Source organism: Urtica dioica, chromosome 5 (assembly GCF_054948205.1).
Source record: "Urtica dioica subsp. dioica isolate 48M chromosome 5, U.dioica_male_clone48M_v1_H2, whole genome shotgun sequence".
In the NCBI taxonomy this organism is placed as follows: Eukaryota; Viridiplantae; Streptophyta; class Magnoliopsida; order Rosales; family Urticaceae; genus Urtica; species Urtica dioica.
The window spans coordinates 3,382,254-3,405,029 of record NC_142760.1 but is presented as its reverse complement, the minus strand read 5'-3'; the positions used below and the strand labels follow the sequence as shown (position 1 = coordinate 3,405,029).

The window sequence follows — 22,776 nt, the reverse complement described above, 5'->3', positions numbered from 1 at the left end:
TTTTTGAGTTGTTGAATCCTCACGACATTAACTTTCATTCTCATAGAACCGCTTGGAGATTTTTTTTATTTGAAGAATTTGAGAATTCGTTTGAAGATATATTTTATTGACATATTTTGTCAATAAGTTTTTTGGATTCTAATAAATCACTCAGATTCTTTATATATAAAAAAAAAAAAAAAAACACATTGAATAAAGGAAAATATGTTAAGCATTGGGTAATTTTTGTTAAAAAAAAAAAGAAGCTAATTAAGCTATATACTTAGCCCATCCTAATAATGAACATAATCATTCTTCGATGCTCTCTAGCACAAGCACAAAGTCAAGGAGCAAATTAAACACATTTAAAAAAAAAAAAGGAATAAGTTAAAATTAAAAATAAATAAATAAATACTTAAATAACGCTATTTTATCCAACAAAACCCAATGAGGCACTTCGCTTTTCCTTCTTACCTTGACTTTGCCCAGTAATAAGAAACGCTAAACTTGTCAAGAAAGCAAGCTCACAATGTCAACGACCTTGCCGGAGGACGTCGTCGCCGAGATTCTAAGCCGACTTCCGGTGAAAGATCTCCTACGCTTCAGGACCGTGTCGAAGCCGTGGCGGTCCCTGATCGACGGTCCCGATTTCATCAAGCTCCACCTGGCCACCCACTCCCACCTCCGCCGCGGCGCCATCGTCAGAGACCGCGAGCTCTACTGGATCTACCTCCGATCTCCCTCCTCCGCCGCGAAGCTCCCGAACCCCGTCGCCGACGCCGCCGGAAGCACCAAGGTGATCGGCTCCTGCAACGGCCTGGTGCTCCTCCAGAGCCCCGTCGGTGACGTGGCGCTCTGGAACCCCGCCACGAGGAGGCACCAGAGGTTTCCCATCCCACGCGCCTCGTCGGAGTTCCCGGAATTGATTAATCTCTATTTAAACGGCGTGGTCGGCTTCGGCCACGACCCCGTGAACGACGACTACAAGGTACCGGCTAGCCCCCTCAACTTTTTACTTTATTACATTTTAGCCCTTTTCATTTATATTTAAATCTAATACTTACTCTGACTTACTCGAAAAATGAAACTTTCATAAACTAAACCGTTCTTAAGGTCTCAAGGACCAAGCTGTTACATTTACTTTGAATCCAAAAGACATGGAAATCAGACAAATAAGAAATTAACTTCAAAACGTCATGTTTATGGCTATTTATCTAAGATTTACGAAACATGGCTATATAGCAATACCAAACGTTTTACTTGACTAGTTACCTAATTTTTTGTAATATTAATAATTTTTGTTATGAAAACCAAATAAATAACTTAAATCGAACACTCTTTAAACACTAATGACGTAGGAATTTTAAAAGCGAGAATAGAGAAGTAGAGAGAGTAAATGATAAAGAGAAATGAAAGAGTAAAATGTAGAACCGAGATGAAATTTCACTTCATCATCTACATGTATTTATGGTAGATTTGTATACATTAGTCAATAAGTTAGGTATATGATAATTAATTATTTACTCCATATTTTTTTTACTTTTTGAGCATAACAATTATTTACAACATTCTCGATTTGGGATGTTCATTAATACATTTACTTGCTCATGCTGTCTCGTTAAAAACCTTACTAGGAAAAATCCAGTGGGTTAAAAACCTCAGTAAGGGGGAAAAAAAAAAAAGAGTACAACTTGCAAAGCTTCCCCTGATGCAGAGATGGGTGTGTTCTTTTATAAATCTTACAATTTAAGCTTTCCAATGTCATGAACATGTTTTTTGAAAGTTGAAGTGGGGAGCGTCATTGTGAGGAGATCAGATGTGCTATCACAAGAACGAATATACTGGATGCTGATAATATTCTTCTTATCTATCTCTCGAGTAAACGAAAATAATTTCAGAGGGATGTGTTTTGTTCTGTCGCTCTTGATGAATCATTCCTTCATTTGAGCAACACATGCGGCATTAGCTTCATAAAGTCTGTGGGGTCCTCGATTGTTAGAAGACCACTGGTGCCTCTAATATGTTGCGTCAATGATCTCAGCCATACACATTCACGACTTGCTTCATATAGTGCTAAAATCTTCGCATGATTTGATGATGTGGCGACGAGCGTTTGCTTTTGAGAACGCTAAGAAATTGTAGTCCCTCCTCCATACGTAAACACATATCCAGTCTGGGATTTCCTTGTGTGGATCTGATAACTAACGTGCATCTGCATAACCAATCAAAACGGGTTTCATTTTGTTAGGATAAAATAATCCTAAATCAATCGTTCCTCTAATAGATTAACTTCAAAAACTATATCTTGTCGAGTGCAATTAGTAAGGTACATAAGAGCTCCAATCAAACTGAAATATGGTACTTCAGGACCAAGAATCTGTTCAGATTCCCCGCATAGATGAGATTGGTCTTTTACCACGTCTAGGGATCTGACAACCATTGGAGTAGTTGAAGAATTTGACTTATCCGTATGGAAACGTTATATCATTTTTCGTGTAATTTGATTGATGCACAAATATTACATTTTTCACATGTTCAATCTGTAAGCCAAGACAATATTTTGCCGTCCCAAGGTCTTTCATTTCAAATTCTTTTTTTGAGTAAGAGATTACTTCTTTGATCTCTTCATCAGTCCCAATGATGTCTAAAATTAACTCATCAACATAAATATCGATGATCACACACTCGGATGTTGTTTTCTTAATGAGTACGCAAGGACAAAAAGAGTTATTGACATATCTTTTTGTATTAAATATTCACTCGAGCGAATAAATCACATTCGTCCGGATTGCTTTAACCCATATAAAGATCTTTGTAATTTGATGGAATATTTTTCTCTAGGCTTTGCACTAGATGCTACAGGCATCATGAATCCTTCAGGGATCTTCATAAATATATTTGAGTATCAAGCGATCCGTATAAATAAGTAGGGCTGTGCACGGTCCGGTCCGGTCCAAAACCGGCCAAACATTCAGACCAGACCGCTCAAAACGGTCTAGAAAAATCCAAACCGGACCGGACCAAAAAAATGTGAAAACCGGACCGGACCGGACCGTTCTAAACGGTCTAGTCCGGTTTAAACCGTTTTAGACCGTTTTGAACCGTTTAGACCGGACCGTTTTAGACAGTTTTAGACCGTCTGGACCGTTTAGACCGGACCGTTTTGGACCGTTAAGACCGTTTTACATAAAATAAAAAATAAAAAATAAAAAACCATTAATTTTCTACAAAAGAAAAAAAAAAACATATAATTATGGGTTAGACAAACCTGATAAACATAATTTAAAGTAGTACCAAAACAAACATAAAGTTTACACTTACACTGCATCACATTCAATTCTCACAGTGTATCAAAACTCTAGCCTTTCAGATATGAACATTGGTGGGCAAAAAATTTCAATATCTTGATTGCGATTCTCACATGAATCCAATAATCAATATCACATTCCAGCTAGAAGACCATTAAAAAATAAATAGTATCACTCACAGTATCAAACTCACGCTCACATGAACCCAATATCACACTCACAATATCAAAATAAACAACATTCCAGCAACAAAAATAAGAGATGATCTTAAACCATCAATAATCTATCCTCACGAACATATTTCAAAAATTACAAAAAAGACAAACATACATTCAAACCGAGTCATCTTCGTTGTCATCGTGTTCGGAGATTGTGGGTACTCATTCTTCTCCATGTTCCATTTCATTAAGTTGTCCATTTCTTCTTTACATTCTTCGTCCATAATAGGTGAATTCCAGTTCGCTAGCAACCAATCACGAGAGCACATTAAAGCCTCAATCATTCTCGGAAGCAAAGAACTCTTAAATGAGTCAATGATCCTCTCACCACTAGAGAAAGCATATTCGAAAGACACCATAGAAACTTGAATAGCTAATATGTCTCGAGATATCTTAGACAACACCGGGTACTTCTGACCATTCAACTTCCACCATGCTAGTATATCGAACTTCCGAGAGTATGTCTCAACACGATCATTCAAGTGCTTATCAACTTAATGCCCTCTCAACGAGTCATCGGGATCTCTAAACTCAGCAAATAGATCCGATTCCTGATCCTCCGTATCAAATTGTGCACTTTGTGCACTTGACTTGGCATTTGAAGATTGTGGATTTTCGTTGTCATACGATGAGAACAAATCTTTTAGTAGCTTCTCAACCCTATGACACACAACATCTATGTAATCATTTGACTTTCCTTATTTGTGTAGAACTGGTTAAGTAACTTAAGCTTGAACCTTGGATCAATGGCATGAACAACAAACAAAACATCACTAATTTTTTCAGCATCCCCCCGATACTTGTCGAACTTTGTCTTCATCTTCTTCATGGGATTCGATCCTGCTTGTGAGTTCATCTTTTCTATCTTTTGTGAGATGGCAAATATTTCGGAAATAAATAAATTTGACGTTGTATATGACGACCCGCTGAACTTCTTAGTGGCTGTGTAAAAAGTCTTTAGAAACTCGGTGTATTGTTTTGCTTGTTCCCAATCATCAAAGCTAGGCAATTGTTGATCAACTACAAAAAAATAGTTGTCATAATTTCCATCACCGACCATACATTCAAAAGCTTTTTGGAACCTTATTGCCGTTTCCAACATAAGATACGTGGAGTTCCATCGAGTGGCCACATCCAAGCATAGCAAAGCCTTCGTTTCGATTCCCTCTCTTTGACAACATTCTTCAAACGATACTTGCCTCGTCGTTGAAGACCGAACATATTTGTAAGCGAGCCTTATGCGAGAAACCGCGCTCTCAATCTCTTTCAAGCCTTCCTTCACAATCAAGTTGATGATATGAGCCCCGCATCTCAAGTGTAAAAAATTTGGTTCTAAGATAATAGAAGGTGGACCAGAACTCAACTTCCTCTTCAGGCTGTTTAGGGCTGCATCATTTGATGACGCATTATCAACTGTGATTGAACATATATGTTTAATTTTCCATTCTCACATGCACGTCTCAAGCTCTCTACAAATTGTTTCCCCCTTGTGATTAGGAACCTAAATATGTTAAACAAAGATGTAATTTTACATAATAGAGCATATAGGAAAGTACTTGAAAAAAAATTGACAATTCTCTTATGCAAAATCCAATTCTTGTTAATAAAATGTGCCGTGACACACATGTAGTCGATGTTTTAAATAGACCTCCAAGGGTCGATGATCAACGATATCGCATACTTCTTTATACTCCGGGCTAATTTTTCCTTCATCTCCAAGTATAGATTGTAACAATCTCGAGCCACGGTTGTCCGAGATGGGGGTTCAAAGTTTGGTTGTAGTGTGAAACAAAAATTCTTGAATGCGAGACATTCAACATGCCTAAATGACAACTCGCCACCAATTATGTACCCGGCACAAGCTCTTCTACACGCTTTATGATCAAAGCTCACACTTACCAACTTAGCCTAATCGGTGCCATTGCCCTTCTCAAAGGCTAGATTTTTTTGCCTTTTAATGTCATTCTTTGGGTTCTTATTGCACTTTAATAGATGCGTACGCAAGGTACTAGTACCATTTTTGCTCTTATCACACTTGTAGTCATTCCCACAATGATTACAGTATAATGGAATTTATTAACCGTTTTTTCTCAAAAGATACGTCCGCAAGAATTAAAAAAAAAAGGGGCTAATCTTTACCTTATTTTCAAGTATTCGTCGGGGCTCGAGAGGCACAGCTTGGTTAGAGTTGGAAGTGTTTCTTGGTTGGACTCTGAGATGGTTGGCGATGGAGGTGTGGCTTGGTCGGAGATGGAGGTATGGCTTGGCCGGAGATGGAGAAGATGAGATGGATATTGGAGATTGGAGAAGATGAAATGATATAAATGTAAGGGAGGGAAACGCACAAACAAAAACCTAATTTGGCTGGTTTTGGTTGCATTTTTTTTAATTATAAATAAACTGGTCTGGTCCGGTTTGACCGTAATTAAAAAATAAAAACTGGACTGGACCGTTTGTATTGAGTAGATCGGACCGAACCGGACCGGGTGAAAAAAAAAAACTGTTTTAAACCGGACTGACGGTCTAAAAACCACTGGTCCGGTCCGGTTTACGGTTTTTCTGCACCGCCCTATAAATAAGCTGTGACAACATCCATGAGATGCATATTTAGTTTCTCATGCAATGCTAGGTTGATTAAGTATCCGAATGTAATTCCATCCATTACAGGGGAATATGTTTCTTCAAAATCAATCTCAGGCCTTTGTGAAAAAACTTGGGCAACAAGTCGAGTTTTGTATCTCACAATCTCGTTTTTCTTATTTCTCTTTCGTACAAATACCCATTCATATCCAACATGTCTCACATCTACATGGTGATACCATAGGCCCAAAAACCTTGCGCTTGTTAAGCGAGTCAAGTTCGGCTTGAATTGCATTTTTTCATTCACCTCAATCGTGTCTATTTTTACATTCAGTAATAGACATTGGTTCGGGATCTCCATCATTTTTGTCCATGACATCACATGCCAGACTATATGAGAATACATCATTGATTTCATCATTTCGGTTCCATTGTATACCTGTAATGGCATAATTAATTGAAATATCTCGATTTTCCTCGTTTTGTATTTTTGGAATACATTCCTCCATTTTGGAGTCATTTTGTTTCTATGCTCCTTTTCTTTTCCGATGATTTTTATCTTTGGAACCGAATGAGCTTATTGGAGTTGATAACAGACAACCACATGACCATTTGCTAGAGGCATCTATCAATACCATAAAGTATCGAAATGGATTAGATGGTGGGTAAATAGGCATACACATGTCACCTTGAATACGTTAAAAAACATAGGTGATTTTGCTTCAATTTTTCCCGGTGAAGGCCTTATGATAAGCTTTCCGAGAGAACAATCTTTACATGGGAACGTATTACCTTGAGAGATCTTCTGGCTCTTTATGGATGCCATGTGTATTTTCAATAATTCTTCGCATCATAATTGAACCATGATGACTCAAACGATTATGCCATGTCGTTAAAATTGAAGAATCAATAACTACCGAATTTGATTTTATTGCATTTATATATGTGTAGCGCAATCCAGTAGAGAGCATAGGTAGTTTTTCTAAAATTTGCTTCTTTCAAAATTTGGATGTCGTAAAACATATATTTCATGGTATCTTCAGTTATAGATTGAGTATTAAATCCATGAGAATATATATCATTAAAATTCAATAAGTTTCGTTTGGATCTCGATGAAAATAAGGCATCATTTATAATGAATTATGTTCTATTTGACGGTGTGAAATTTGTCTTACCAATATCTTCAATTAGATCTACAAGACCTCATATTGTATTCACAAATTTTCATTGGTTTTATCCTTGAGAAAAACTTTGTATCATTCAAATTAGTATGCGTTGTTCCACTATTCGGTATGTAAATTTCTCCACTATCAACCATTTGGTTTGCCTCAACATTAGCTTTATCCGTTTGATAAGTTCAAATTAAAACAAAATAAAGATAATGAGGAAAACATACTTTTATTATACAATACGAGTTTGTTACATAATCTTTGAAAAACATATTACACACATTATACATATTTAAGAAGCCATGTAAAACACCGAACCAATTTGCTTCATTTACAAGCATGGGAAAAACAGACATGCATCATTAGTCCATGTCATTGAAGTTTTCTGCGAAAATAGCAAAACCAACAACAGTGCGCAAGATCACCATCGAAGTCGGAAAAATCAAGATAAGTAGAGTCATCTAAAGGTCCTGGTCAATAAAGTTAACCTCCCTTTTTTTCTCCTTCAAGAATTCTTTATATAGATTGCAGAAATGTTGAGGGATACGGAAAACTCTAGACCAATGCCCTTTTGTACCACATCTATGACAAACATTTTCACTAACCTTGGAAGAACTTTGGTATTTTCTCTTTTTGTGGGGATATTTATGGTCATTTTCTTCTTGTTGCTTTTTATGATAATCTTTCGTGATATTGTAAGAAAGATTATCATTATAACCAACTCGACTGCATCCGTATTGAGACGTTTTGGCAATAAAGACTAGTATTAAATGAGACATTTCGAGTGTGAACTGAAAAAAAAAATAGTAGTTTGAGAGGAGAAATATATGAGGTAGAAGAAAATTTGAGATTTATTTTTATGGTTAAAATGAGTTGAGTAGATATATATTTATGAGGTAAAATATAGCCGTTATATTACCGTTGAATATTTATTAATTTTGTGGCAAAATTAATTACAATCAAGTATAACAATGTGTAATAAATAAGATGTAAATGTACGAGTATTAAAATGACATAGCTATTCAAAGTAAAATATTAAATAGAGCAGTTAAAATAAATTCGCAATTAATAATATTTTTCTATAAGGTGGCAGAGCCTCTCGTATATAGAAAATTGACATTAATTAAAAATAAGATATAGCTTACATCACTTTGCTATTAGGTGTCAGAGCTTTTCTGTATATAATATTATGATGTTATACGTTAATGAAGTTAAAATATTGTAAATCACATCATATTACCGTAAGGTGGCAAAGCCTCCTGTGTATAGTAATCTGGTGTTATACAATAAATAATAGTTATACGAGTTTTAGTGTTTAGAGTATTATCCCTCCGAGTTGATATTGACGAGAGTGATCGTGCTGATAACGTGTTATGAAAAATCAAAGAAATAACTTAAATCGAAAATTCTTTACACACATATAAGGTAGGAATTTTAGAAGAGAGAAAAGAGAAGTAGAGAGTAAATGATAGAGAGAAATGAAAGAGCGGGATGAAATTTTCATTCATCATCTATATGTATTTAATAGTAGATTTGTGTACATTAGTTAATAAGTTAGGTATAAGATAATTAATTATTCATCCCATATTTTTAACTTTTGAGCATACCAATTATTTACAACAATTTTATTTTTTTTTTTATTTATTTTTTTTATATAAGTTTCATTTTTTCCTTTCTAAAAAATTTAGTTTTCTGGCTCCGCCCCTGTCTCTTAAGGTGCTGAGGATGGTGGTGTTCTCGTGCAAACAAGGAGACACACACGGCATCAAAACGGCTTTCCGGGTCTACAGCCCGAGCGGTGCCAAGAAGTGGAGGAGCCCGAAGAATGGGACGTTGAGCGTCCCGGGAATCTTCTGCGGTGGCCACGCCCTCGTCCGCAACGCCTTCCACTGGCTCGTGATCCAAAACCCTTCGCCGGAGAAGAATCCCGGCTCAATCGTGGCGTTCGACATCGGAGCCGAGCGGTTCCGCGTGGTCGCGCGGCCGCTGGATTACGGCCCCGGCGGGTTCCTGGCGAGGATGGTGGAGCTAAGGGGTTCTCTGTGCGTGGTGTGCCCACAAGAAGAGCTCGGTCGGCACGTCGTGTGGATGATGAAGGAGTACGGCGCGAGCGAGTCGTGGACGAGGCTCCTCTCGGTGGGACCCGCGGAGATGGGAGGCACGTACGTCTACATGTCCCCCGTGGCGTTCGTGGACGACAATCGGGTTCTGCTCGAAAAAGATGGCGGCGTGCTCGTCCTCTACGATATCCGCAGCAAGAGCGTGGAGTTCGTGAAGATTTCGGGGGTCGCTGGGTACTCCGAGGTGAGCGCTTGCGTCGAAAGCTTGGTTCGATTGGATTGGGACGGCGGGGATTCGGAGAAGGAGAGGCCTAAACAGAGTGGGAAAAAGAGGTGATTGATCTTTTTTTCGTCTCTTAAATATACTCGTTTTGTATGGTATGGAATCTGAATTGTGCGCTGGTTTGAGTAGGGATGATGATTTTCTATCCAAAGAATTCAAGCTCAAGCTATGAACTAAGTGCAAAGATGATGATGACTTGTGAGGTAAGTAAAGGACTGTTTTAGAGATTTTGTGAGAGAAATTTCATTTTCTAGACCCAAAAGTTATGAAAATATCTCAATTAGACCAATTAGTTAAAAAATATCCAAAATTGGACTTTTGTACCAATTTTGGAGAAAAATACCCTTAATTCAAAATAAATTATCTCTCCATCTCTTTCATTCTCACTCTCACTTTCTCTCCACACCAAAGAACACCAAATCGAATTGGAGGTGAATTTTTTATTTTTTTTAAGGTTGATTTGAATGAGATGTGGAAGTGAATTTTTTTTTTTTTTTTTTAATCTGGGAATTTCCGATGAAGACCATCGGAATCCATCGGATTCGGTCAGCGGTGAGCTCGACCACCGAAAGTTCTAATCCTAGCGCAACCAATTCGAAGCTGACAAGAATTGTGATGAAGAGTATTTAAAAATGAGAGGAATATGGGTTATTTGAATTTCAAGGGCATTTTTGTCCGAAAAGTGTCCAAAAATCCAATTTCAGATATTATTAAACTAATAGGTCTAATCTTGATATTTTCATTGCTTCTAGGTCTAGAAAATGAAATTTATCTTTTGTGACGAGTAGTGAACATAATTATATCTTGGCTTCCATGTTTTTACAGGTTGGAGCTGGGATTTTGGATGTGCTCTTGTCTAATGGATTTAAGCTGGTTCAATTTCAGACTGATAGCAAGTGTTCTTTTTTGTGATATATTATTGGAAGTTCTCTTCTCATGTTTTTGAATGACCATTAAACAATGTGAATTAACTTGTTTATATAGTATGTTTTGGTCCGTACTGTATTTTGTTTTGGGGTTTATGTTTTACAGTGTCATGCTAGTATGGTAATAGGTACGGACGTCTATTTTTATTTCTTTAATTTTGTATTCAATTTTATGCAGAATTTTTCTGTTGTTTTCTCGCATAGCAAAGTTAGAAAGCAAAAAGTTCATCACACGATTTGTTAGTTATGAATTAGAGGTAATATAATATACATAATTATCATAGTTCGTTGTTCAATACTGACGGATTTTTATCAAGGTTTTAAATGCCGTTTTCGTTGCCGTTTCGAGCCTCCTGATTTACGGAAGACCGTCATGCCGATGGAAAACCGAACGGAAAAAATGTGGAAAAGGGTAAATGAAATAACGTTTTCAAATGCCGTTTTCGATGGAAAACCTACGTGCCAACGGAAAACCGAACGGAAATAATGTTAAAAATATTTTAAAAATACATTTATATATATACACATATATTTTAGAATTTGTAATTTTATTTATTTATGGGAAAATAACACATTTATACCCTGTGTTTTAGTGAAATGTCGAGTTTAACCCTCGGTTTTCAAAAATGTCGAGTTCATACCATCTGTTTCACTAAAATGACGAAATTATACCATCTGTTTATTGGGACAAGTTTATTATTGGTGTCTTATATTCCTAGTTAAAAACTATTTTCTTGAACCAAGGATTTCAATCAATAAGGTCAACTAACTAATATGGTTCAGGTGCAAATTACCAAAAAAAAGTGCAGGAGCTGATGGCTATTAAGGAAGACAAGTAAAAAAACCATTTCAAGAGCACTTTGTGTCAACAATGTAAATAAATCCTCCAAAACAAAAAATAAATCTCCCAAAATTTGTTAAAGGGCTTAGTTTAATAACACTCCAAGAAAGCCAAAAAAAAGATATATAATCTAACAAGGCAACAATTTGGGTGGGGGTTTCTAATCGAAAAGTGAGAGACCCATGTCGTCGTCGCTCTCTTCCTCCTTCTCCTCCTTCTCCTCGGCAGCCGGGGCAGCCTCAGCGGCCGGTCCAGCACCGCCGCTCGGGGCACTGGACGCGGCTCCTCCGACGAAACCACCACCGCCAATGATGACCTGAAACAAGTTGAGAACATCTTTAGATTCCCCGTTTTCTTTTCTTTTCTTTTTTTTGGTGAACTACAAGATTTTTAACTAAAAACGAATGAACACTAAAACCATCCGAAGAGACCAATGATATATCCTATTCAGTAAGTTAGGTATTTGGGTGATGCTCAATTCAATCCAGGATATCACAATTCTGAATGATCATACAATTTATCAATGGTTAATAAAATACACTCTAAACTAACTTTTCCGAGATACAAAAACCATTCAAAAAGTCGAAATTGTCTAATTAAACCTAGATATATTAAGAACAGGATAACAATTGTAAAATATAAGCCAAACTGTCAATGGTGATTTGGGCACGAAGAATATACTCACACAACTAGTAAGCTAAGACACTGAAACCCCTACAAAAGATCAGTACTATCTGATTAAATAAATTCCAAATTATCAATAGTGCTAAGAGTACTCAATTATTTTTTACTTTCGCAAGGTTGCGAAACCATTCAAAGACTGATATGGTTTGTAATGTTCGATCAAATAACTGATAATATCGAAAATGTTCAGATTTCACGTCACACAAATTCTCTGAATTCACATACTTTTCTAGGTCACAAAATGTAAATCGTACGCACAGAGCTAACTAACGAAATCAATCGCAATTCAAACCAAGGACAAACAAAAAACGTGCATAGATAATCGATCACAGACATTCTGAATTCACGTCTCTAGATTTCGATCATATAATCGAGAGAGATTGAAGATGATACCTGGAAAACGGCGGAAGTGGGAGTGACCATGGAGAAAGAGGTCTGGACTCCGCCGGAAGAGCCGCTGGAGAGAGCGCACTGAACGAGCTTCTGTTGGAGATCGTAGGTCGAAGCCGCCGAGGCCTCCAAACCACCGTCGAGCTCCTTCGCCGACCACTCGCCTCCGGCGTTTCTGCACACGAACGTGAAAGCTCCCATCTTCTTCGCTACTTGCTCTTCGAATGATATGTGGTTTTTCAAGCTTTTTGTTTATGTTTGGTTTATGAGGCAGCAATGGAAGCTTAATATATCGAGGAGTTGGGGGAAGAGGAAACCCTAATCGGATTCGGCTTTCTGTGAAAAGACTTATTTGTCCACATGGGTGTCTATCTCAATTTACTTTAATTTTATTGAATATTAATAAATTAAAACCAAAGATTCGAAATGCCGTTTCAAACCTCTTGATTTACGAAAAATCGACACGTCGATGAAAAATAAAAAATCGAACGGAAAAAAAAAATATGAAAAAGCAATTAATATACCGTTTTTTATAAAAAAAATCGACATGCTGATGAAAAATCGAACGGAAATAATGTTGCAAAATATATTAAAAAAAATATAATACATAAATAGATATATATATGTGTTTCAATTTTAAAAATTTTAATTTTTAAACTTGAAAAATATATTATATTTAAACTTTTAATTCATAAACATGAAAATATATATAGATTTAATATGTATTTATATATATTGGTGTTTATTTTTCTTTTGGGTGTAATACTTATAATAATATTTTTGGTATAATACTTATGATAATGTTTATGAGTTTAACTGAGAAAATGACGGTTTCTTCAATTGTTTGGCTTATGGTGGTTTAATATTCTGATATTGTTGTAAGTTACAAGTTGTAATTTGTATCATACTGATCTTTCTTTTACTTTTCAGAACAAATTTTGTCTTTCAAGTTTAATACTCTTCCAAGTTTAATACTCTTGTACAATTTTTTTTATATAAAAAACCTTTTTTTTTTTTTTTTGTCAAAAGCTCCGACTTATTTTTCTTTTTTCTTCTTCTTTTCTCTTTTTTTTTTTAGTAATGTTATTCGGCCCGATTCACGAGCCCGAACGATCCACTCACGTGATGACACGTGGCAGTTTGTTACCACGTGTCATCACGTGAGTGGATCGTTCGGGGCTCGTGAATCAGACCGAAAATCAATTTCCTTTTTTTTCCTATGCTCTCTCTGTCTTGGTGAATTGAACACGTAAGAGTGCATTTGTTTAATTATATTTGCACATTTTTTTGAAAACGTGGAGCTTTGCTCACTCTCTCTCCCTCTCTCTCTCTCTCATTCTTCTTCTTTCACCTCCATTTTTTTTTTACAAAGTTTAAGTAAAAAAAAAAAAAAAAAAAAACACTTATCATTCTCACCGATTTTCCCATCACGATTTTCTTTTAATGCGATTTCCCGATTTTCGAACGAATATTTACATTTTCAAAGAGTCATACTAAACGATAAAACTCGGTCGTTTCGGAGCGAAACGGCGCATCGTTTTCCCGATTTTTTCGAACGACATTCAACAACGAAACGACAAAAGATGTCTTCGTCGAACGTTTTTACTCCGGCTTTCGCCGGCATTTAAAACACTGATTAAAACCAGTCCGATGAGAAAAAATTTACTAATAAATATTGTTTTTATCTATTCATAAACTCGCACATGATTAGTTATTAGCATATTCGGAATTTCAAACATATATAATTTTATTGTATACAAAATTAACTAAAATATTTATTATTAATAAAAAAAAATTATTGATGAAATTCACTTATAATTAGGGGTTCACTATAATTAGTTACTAGAACTCATCGCTCGCTTGAATTAACTTTCCTTGTCGAGCAAATTATACTTGACCGTTAATTTTGTAGATTTTTTTAATTTTCTTAAAAATATATATACCGTTTACGAAATTCACCCATGAATAGTTCTAACCAATAATCGGATGGACTGAATTCAACTAGCCAAAGAGATATCATGCAGTCATGTCTTCCAAAACCAGTGAGGAAAGAAATGTATTCATCTGGAAAGCCATGAACTCTTTTATTCCTTTTTTTTTAATATAAATTATCATAAAAACTTTTCCTTTATTTCTAATCTATAATCCCACGCTCGGATTTCCCGAGCCTGCAGCAGGAACGCCCATTCCTCCAATCATATCGCGGCCATTGAACTCTTCTTCGAAATGAATTTCGTCACCGTTCGATTCTTCCACAAGTTTATCGATCTTCCTGAACTGGTAAGGCCATCTCGAATTGTACAGAAACTGTCTTAGGTCGAACCTGTTGTCTTCGGGCGAATAGCTCTGCAAGAGAATGAAAAAAAATTCACGATTTGAATAGTAACTATAAAACTTTGGTTGAACCAAAAGACTGTTTTTACTTTTTTACTTTTTTTTTTACCTCGGCATGATATGAAGGTGTGAGTACAGTCATTTTGTGACGGTTGATAGAGTAGTACTTGAAGAAATGCTTCACTTTCTCCGCGACCTCTAATGGTGTCAACTTCGCACCCCACTTGTGGCATAGATTCTTCAAACCACCAGCCATGGAAATTAGAAATTAAAACGAAAAAAAATAAGAAAATGAAAAGCAGATAAGCAATCGGTTTTTCAACCTGAAACATGGATACTGGGCCACATCGGAAGATCTTCCTTAATCTTCCGTAGATAGAGAGTTCTTCGTATGTCATTCCCATGTCTACTTCGTCGAGCTGTTTGATAAGAATAATAATGAAAAAATTGCAAAAAAAAAAAAAAAAAAAAAAAAAAAAATTCGTGTCGACGGTTTTTTTTTTTTTTTTACCGGGAACCAAAAAAGGTACCTGAGTATAGTCAGAACGAATCGGCTCTAGCTCTGCCGTGGGTGGAGCGGCTTCGATATCCGCCAATGAAGAGAATCCAAGATGGATCGCAGCCCATCGCAAAAAGCCTCGAAGATCTTGCTTGCTGATACTCCCAATTGGATTTATATCCGCTGCGCTACAATCATACTGAAAGAAAATAAAAATTAATTGCTAAATTACCGAAGTTCTTAAGCCTAAGGCAGCATAGAGGTTTTTATACACCCATGAAAATTTAGCACACGAAAATAGATACTTTTATCGATTATTAGCTTGATGATTACACGGTCCAAATTGGCCTAGAATTAGAGAGGCGAACCAGTTTCTCTGAAGAGAACTTTACTTAAATAACTAAGCTCACTGTATGTTCTCATGAACCCTAATGACCCATCCTAATTACCTAGTTAATACTAGGATACAAAAAATAAAAGCTTACTCCTCCCGATAAATAAAATTACTAATTTACCCTTCCTAACTCAAATAGGAGTCTTTAACATTCCCACGGAAAATCGAACCGCTATCATAACAGCATGATTATATCGAATATGTTCTTCATATATGTACCTTTGTTAGGTAACCACGCAAACCTTCATCCACATTGGAGCAGCCCAATACGAGATAAAACCCGCGTTTTTTATGAACCCAAGGCAATAGCGATGCTAACATAAAAGCTAGCACCATTCTGATTCGAGTATAAATTAGTTTACTAATTTACCCTTCCTAACTCAAATAGGAGTCTTTAACATTCCCACGGAAAATCGAACCGCTATCATAACAGAATGATGATATCGAATATGTTCTTCATATATGTACCTTTGTTAGGTAACCACGCAAACCTTCATCCACATTGGAGCTGCCCAATACGAGATAAAACCCGCGTTTTTTATGAACCCAAGGCAATAGCGATGCTAACATAAAAGCTAGCACCATTCTGATTCGAGTATAAATTAGTTTACTAATTTACCCTTCCTAACTCAAATAGGAGTCTTTAACATTCCCACGGAAAATCGAACCGCTATCATAACAGAATGATGATATCGAATATGTTCTTCATATATGTACCTTTGTTAGGTAACCACGCAAACCTTCATCCACATTGGAGCTGCCCAATACGAGATAAAACCCGCGTTTTTTATGAACCCAAGGCAATAGCGATGCTAACATAAAAGCTAGCACCATTCTGATTCGAGCTTGAATGTTTTGCAGAGCCAAGTTTTCGGTGTTCGATCCGCCATCTACCTGTGAAAACACTCTCCATGAAAAAGTAAGAAATAAAAAATAAAAACTTGTTTTGTTTTGGGCATTAGTATGGCTAACTTAAAGTCCTGGTAGTAATGAAGTCTTAAAATCAGTTTGACAAGTCAATAGGACAAAAACAAAAGCAAGAATAGTTTAGACAATGTCGATTTTGATTTGTGTTTTTCAAGTTACCTTGTAGCGTGGTCTTTTCCCAACAACAGTTTCAAACAATGATAAAAATGCCGACACGACAGTGTCTATGGAAACATTAAGATGCCACGCGCCAATCTCATCCGCTAGCGTCTTTGCTCGTGATCTCGTGGCATCAGAACTGCAATGACGTAAATTCGCCAATAAAATTTGGTAAAGATAAAGAAAGATAAATAAATAAATAAAAGTATTGATTTCCATCTGGATATTTCCTTCTTTTTTATGGAAAGCTTGCTTAAAAATGATTGCGAGTATAGGCTTAGTCTCTTTAGTAAAACCCACCTGTTTTCTGATCCCATAAATACGGTGTAAAATATCCGTTTCGCAAATTCCCTGCTGTCAGTTGGAAACTCCCCATCAGCATAATTTCCGATCCTTATAGCGTCCTCCTTAACTTGTTGATCACCGTTTTCAATCTCTGCATAAAATGCACCTCGTGAGTTGCAAATACAACACCTATTAAAACATCAACATGCCTTGAAATACTTAACGATCGTTCTCTTACGTATTTGATGTTCAATAATAAAGAATCAAGATAATTCCAAATTTTCAAAAACTATTCTAAATTATTCTCTGGGGCGCAGCAAAAGCATACCTTTGATAACTAGCTGGCACATACAGCCAACTATGGCAGCTACAGAAGAGCTATCGGCTCCACCAGAAAGAGGAAGCAAAAAACCAGAAGCCCCGCTCCTTCGCAGATAGTCCCACAGCCAGCAACTAGGGCCAAAGGCTATTTCCTCCTCGGGACAATGATAACTAATCTATGCAACGACAACATAACCTTTGGTTCAGATTGATACCTATCATAAAAACCTTGGTAACAGCAAAAATTTCACTACCTCTTTTTTTTCATTCCGAAATTGGAAGGATCAAAGTGGTGAGTTCCACATATTTCAACTGAGAAATTTGAAAAAATGTGACTCATACTTTAAGAAATTGGATTTTTATTCGATAGTGTCAAATATTTGAAAAATACGACTCATTTTGACCAAAATACCCTTAATAACGAAGAAAATTTAGCTCCCGGAGGCAGCCTGGAGCCAATAAAAACTGTCATACCTGCAGCTGGAAGCTGTATTTTTCTAAGTGATTAAGGGTATTTTTGCCACAAGGTCATCTTTTTCCAATTTTTACATGAAGTCAAATTTTCGAATCCCTAAGGACGAAATTTCCTATTTTCTATCAATCTTTTTTTTTTCCCTCCTCTCTACCAAACGCTTAGTGTATCTTTGAAGCATTTAACGATCCATATTTTGTTGATTGTGTAGTATGAGCATACCTTGAGTGGGTTTGAGGGGCGTATCTTCAGACTAAAAGATTGACATAGATTGTATGGTGCCATAACCGAACAAATCTTGGATTTACAACTTGCTTGTTGTTGAAAGCTACTTACAGATCCCCTCAAGCTAACGACCTGAAAAAGGGAAAATAACGAGGAATCATTCTAATGCAAAATAATTTTTTAAAACAATGGAAATACAAAATGTTTATCTTCATATAACAATCTCAAAGATTATAAAAATAACTTTAATCAATGACACATTAATTACAGCTTAAACTACTAGAGACATCCAGACTCTGTAAGAAGCAGAGATAAAACTCTTATAGACTAGAACACCACCACAACGTTGCAGGATAGCGTACGTTATTCAAACAGACTTTGACCGGAGCATCATTACGATATTATCCTCGAAGATCAGCTCGTTCCAATACACCAATGCTCCAAAAGCTTCCTAGGATGTCACATTCAAATCCGAAAAAGCGGAGAAGATCAAACACACTACCCGAGCTTTCACCAAATACCCAAACCACTCATAATTTAGTTATTACTAACTCCCAAATTTATGGAACCATACTTTCAGAGTAGTTTTTACTTTTAACACAAACAACACCAGCTGGGATAGATAGCAAATGCTACTTGCCAATTTTTTTTAAAAAAAAAAAAAAAAAAAAAAAAAAACCAGCAGCACCTTAGCTGTCCACTCTCTCACAAAGAGAAGAAAGAGTAATTAATTGATTCCATGCCAAAGAAGTCGACTTAGACTTTACAGAGAAGAGTCAAATAGCTTTTAAATGGTACGGTATCCAGAGCCTACTAAGAAGCACCTCAATCTCCTCCAATTCACTTACAGAGAGATTATAGATCAGGTATTTGACACCAAGACACTCGCAACCACGGAAAATAGCTTGATGGCACAAAATAAAATAAAACATGATAAAGTAATATGAAAACTTGTCTTAAAGTGGAGGATTGATGGAATCTATATTGCTTCAGACATAAGATATTACAACAGTCCAAGACACTTGTAATAGCTTTCATCTCTGCCCAACATCATTTGTCTGCGTGCTTTGACATTTATCTTGCATTAAAAAACTTCAAATTCCACAGAAATTCAGGCAAACATACCGCATCAAGATCAACTTGCGCAACCACAACCTCAACGTCTTTCAAAGAAAATTGCGAGCCTTGAGCAACCAAATCTCCATTTACAACGACACAAGCACATCCATCTAAAACATACGATACCCACCAAAGATGAGGTCAAAAAAACAAAAGGATGCAGGAGAATACTAAAGCAGAAAATTCATAATTGTGTGACTAAGCTCATTATGTCATGTAATGATTTCAAAGACTATTATCTATAGTTCTGTAATTCTGTTTTGGTTCTCTTCCAAAAACCTTGTTATTTATAATTTATTAGTTTCTTCTTCTATATTAACAAAAAATTAGGTAACTAGCCAACTAAAACGTTTGGGATTGCTATATAGCCAGCGTTTCGTAAATCTTAGGTAAATAGCCATAAAGATGACGTGACATTCCTGGTTTGCCTTTTCATTGAAATAAAAGAGTGGGGTACGTGGCTATTTACTTAAGATTTACGAAACGTTGGCTATATAGCAACGTGAAACTGTAAATATGGCTATATACCTAATGAACCAAACAAAAAAGGGGTGTAATCGAGTTGATTCGATACCATAGTAGAGGCGACCGCCATCACATCCTTGGTGATTGCTGTACATGTAAACCCCTCCATGAGATTCAGTAGCGCCGATGAACGCTTTGAGACGAACATCAAGCTTTCTCAACTGATGGTGACTTCCACTTGCATTCATAAATACTTCAACCCCTTGCAGTGCCAGCTTGGCATGCGGTGGATTCGGAACAAAGAGCTCTTCACAAACCTCCGCTGCCACCGCTCTAGAGAGGAAAAAATATAAATAAATAAATAAATAAAATTTAACCTTCAGAAATTCTAACCTTTTGCAGATACAAATCTGGAAAAGTCTTTATCAGAAGCACATATAATCTACTCAGATATAGAACCAGAATGCTTCAATTTACAAACTAACATTTTTTTAAAAAAATTAGGGTTTAGTCCATATATTCCCACCACTGAAACAAAGATTATTTTAAGATAATTTCTTTTTAAGCTAGGTAATACTCAAATGTGTGTCTCTACCAGCCTGATTACTATATCAATGTCCGAAAAGGAAAAGCACGTCCTTGCAGAGCTAGCTATCGCATCAGTACCAACGCGGTGCCGACATGTTAAAAGATATCAATTCTAAGTAAGCGATGAAATGTGAAAGAGATTAAGGACTTTTTACGTGTCGAGGAATTGAATGTAACCGTAGCCAAAGGGCGCGGTGTTTTGCTGCAGAGCCTCGGAGATTTCTTTAGGCAACAGAAAGTCGACGAGGCGGTTCTTCTTGTTCCACCATGTGAACCACCTGAGCTCTCTGTAATTCCCGTCGTTCGCGAGCCAGATTTTCGGGCGAATCATTATGATCTTCCGGTTCATGCAAAGAACCTGACAGTTGTAACGCTCCGATTCCCTAATCACAGGCATTCCAAAGCTACACAATATCCCATCGGTCCAATCGCCTTGCAACAAATCTTTCAAACACTCCCATCTGTGAGATTACGTGCTTAATTTCAGAATAAATTTTAAAAAAAATAAATTGAATCTCGAGCTACAAGTTCGAAGCTTACGCGTGGTTGACTGTATCGAGCTCCAGGAAGTGATCTTCGCAGCCATAACCGGTGATCTCGAGCTCGGGGCCAAGCCGAATCACAGCGCCGGATTGTTTGGCTTTGGATATTGATTCCTTGATGTTCTTCAAATTGCAATCGAAGTCCATAGCCCATTGGTTCAGATTACACGTCGCGACTTTCAACAGCCTCATTTATCGTACTCACTGAATAGGGAGAACAAAAATTTCGATTATTAGTTTTATGCAACCAATTTTTTTTTTTTTTTGTGGAAAGCGATGTTCACTGAAATACTGAAACCAAATCACCATTATTGAGCATCATTACAACACCAGAGAGAAACATTTCAGTCGGGACTAAAAGTAAAATAAACAGAAAGATTTTATATTACATGTTTTGGACCGAAGCGTCGTGCTCGTTCGAGCACTCGCACAGAGAGTAATATCGAGAGAGAGAGAGAGAGATATATATATAGAGAGAGAGAGAGAGAGAATGGAATTCGTGTATGAGTGAAGAAGAGAAAAAGGGCGAGAGTGATTTTGTTGATGGAAATTGAGTCTTGTGAGTTGTGAGATTTTCGGTTTCGGGGTGGGGTGGTTTATTATTATTTAAATTGAATATTTGAATGGAACAAAATGGGATTATAATTGAGAGGTATAGGCATGTACATGTACAAGTCCTGAAAAAAAAAAATTAAATAAATAAATAAAATAAAATATTTATATTGGTCCAGTCGCTAGCCAAAGAAAAGAAAGAAAAAAATGTGGTGGAAGAAACTACTTTTTTTTTTGTTGGTCTTTTGACATGTTTAAGGAAAGAAGGGTCAGGTCTTGCCCGTTTGACGCGACAAGCGTACTTGTAAGACATTGATAGCTTTTATGGCCAACAATTATGTTCGTTTTTTTTATTTTACTTTTTTATTTATTTTTATTTTTATGTCCTATGATCAAAGTTCAAACTTTTCTGTTTCCACGCCATGATTTAATTTTTTGGATTTACCTCGTACTTTTCTGTTTTTGTTTTTAGAAAAAACTAAACTGCTTATTTAGTGTTTGACAAAACTGTTTTTACAAAAAACTTCAAAAGCGATTTTAGATTTTGTATATGAGATGGAAAAGCTAGGATTCTTTTTTTTGAATCGAGAGAAAAGCTAGGATTCTTAAGGGGTTGTTTGGTAGTTAACTCAAAAAGTTTTTGTTTTCTATTTTCTAATTTTTGTAGTTGTATTGAAAAATTATTTTTCAGTTGTTTTCAAAAAGCTGTTTGGTACAGTTTTCATTTTTGTTTTTTGAGAAAGTGAAAAAACTGAAAAAAGTGTTTGGTATAGTTTTCATTTTTGTTTTTGAAAGAATGAAAAGAGAAGATGAGGAGAAGGAGAAGGAGAAGAGAAGAGAAGAAAAAAAATTTCAAAAACACATTTTATTTGTTTTCAGTTTTCTTTACTTTTATACAAAACAACTTCAAAAAATTTTAAAATTTTTTTCCGAAAACACATTACCAAAACATTTTCCAGTTTTGTTTCCTATTTTCACTTTTTGAAAACTCAAAAACAGTTTTTGAATGGATAACCAAACATATACTTAGCTTTTAGAAAAAGTGTTTTTAAGTTTGGTATATAAATTACTATAATATCCTCGTACAAAATATTATTCATATATATGTATATAAATAAGCATATTAATAATTATTATTTAATTATTAAGAACATGTCTATTTTAGTCTTTTTACTATAATATATTTATTTTACCAAACGCTAAATCAATTTTTGTTATCAACAACAACTGTTTTATAAACAGTTTACCAAACACTTTGTCAGTTTTAAAAAAAAAACAGTTTTTGAAAAAAACTAAATCTAAAAGCACTTTTTTTTTAAAACAAAGCTATGTCAAACGGGGCCGTTATCGTTTTCGTGTGGTAACCGCAAAATAAAAACAAAAAACAAAAACAAAAAAAAAATCTGTGAAGTATTTAATGAATATTTTTAGAAAAAAAAAAATAAATGTCCACAAA

The 22,776-nt window shown here is 35.9% G+C and overlaps 3 protein-coding genes across 3 annotated transcripts; 1 reads left to right on the top strand and 2 right to left on the bottom strand.

The window, feature by feature from the left end:
• The first annotated feature begins 444 nt into the window (after positions 1 to 444).
• Positions 445 to 10,649, top strand: LOC149394866 (F-box protein CPR1-like). Its single transcript, XM_089614045.1, has 4 exons — positions 445 to 967; positions 8,971 to 9,647; positions 9,727 to 9,800; positions 10,423 to 10,649. The coding sequence occupies exons 1-3, from the start codon at positions 509 to 511 to the stop codon at positions 9,767 to 9,769; spliced, it is 1,179 nt and encodes a 392-aa protein (XP_089470171.1). The 5' UTR covers positions 445 to 508; the 3' UTR covers positions 9,770 to 9,800; positions 10,423 to 10,649.
• A 733-nt stretch (positions 10,650 to 11,382) lies between these two features.
• Positions 11,383 to 12,722, bottom strand: LOC149394865 (60S acidic ribosomal protein family). Its single transcript, XM_089616102.1, has 2 exons — positions 12,442 to 12,722; positions 11,383 to 11,680 (listed from the first exon to the last, which is right to left on the bottom strand). The coding sequence occupies exons 1-2, from the start codon at positions 12,637 to 12,639 to the stop codon at positions 11,525 to 11,527; spliced, it is 354 nt and encodes a 117-aa protein (XP_089472228.1). The 5' UTR covers positions 12,640 to 12,722; the 3' UTR covers positions 11,383 to 11,524.
• Positions 12,723 to 14,425: 1,703 nt separating this feature from the next.
• Positions 14,426 to 21,211, bottom strand: LOC149394864 (carbon-nitrogen hydrolase family protein). The gene is made up of 14 exons (XM_089615675.1): positions 21,158 to 21,211; positions 20,767 to 20,972; positions 20,382 to 20,687; positions 19,748 to 19,971; positions 19,180 to 19,283; positions 18,052 to 18,186; positions 17,365 to 17,533; positions 17,052 to 17,187; positions 16,752 to 16,890; positions 16,383 to 16,559; positions 15,303 to 15,470; positions 15,096 to 15,191; positions 14,882 to 15,010; positions 14,426 to 14,784 (listed from the first exon to the last, which is right to left on the bottom strand). The coding sequence occupies exons 2-14, from the start codon at positions 20,958 to 20,960 to the stop codon at positions 14,578 to 14,580; spliced, it is 2,184 nt and encodes a 727-aa protein (XP_089471801.1). The 5' UTR covers positions 20,961 to 20,972; positions 21,158 to 21,211; the 3' UTR covers positions 14,426 to 14,577.
• Between the last annotated feature and the right edge of the window lie 1,565 nt (positions 21,212 to 22,776).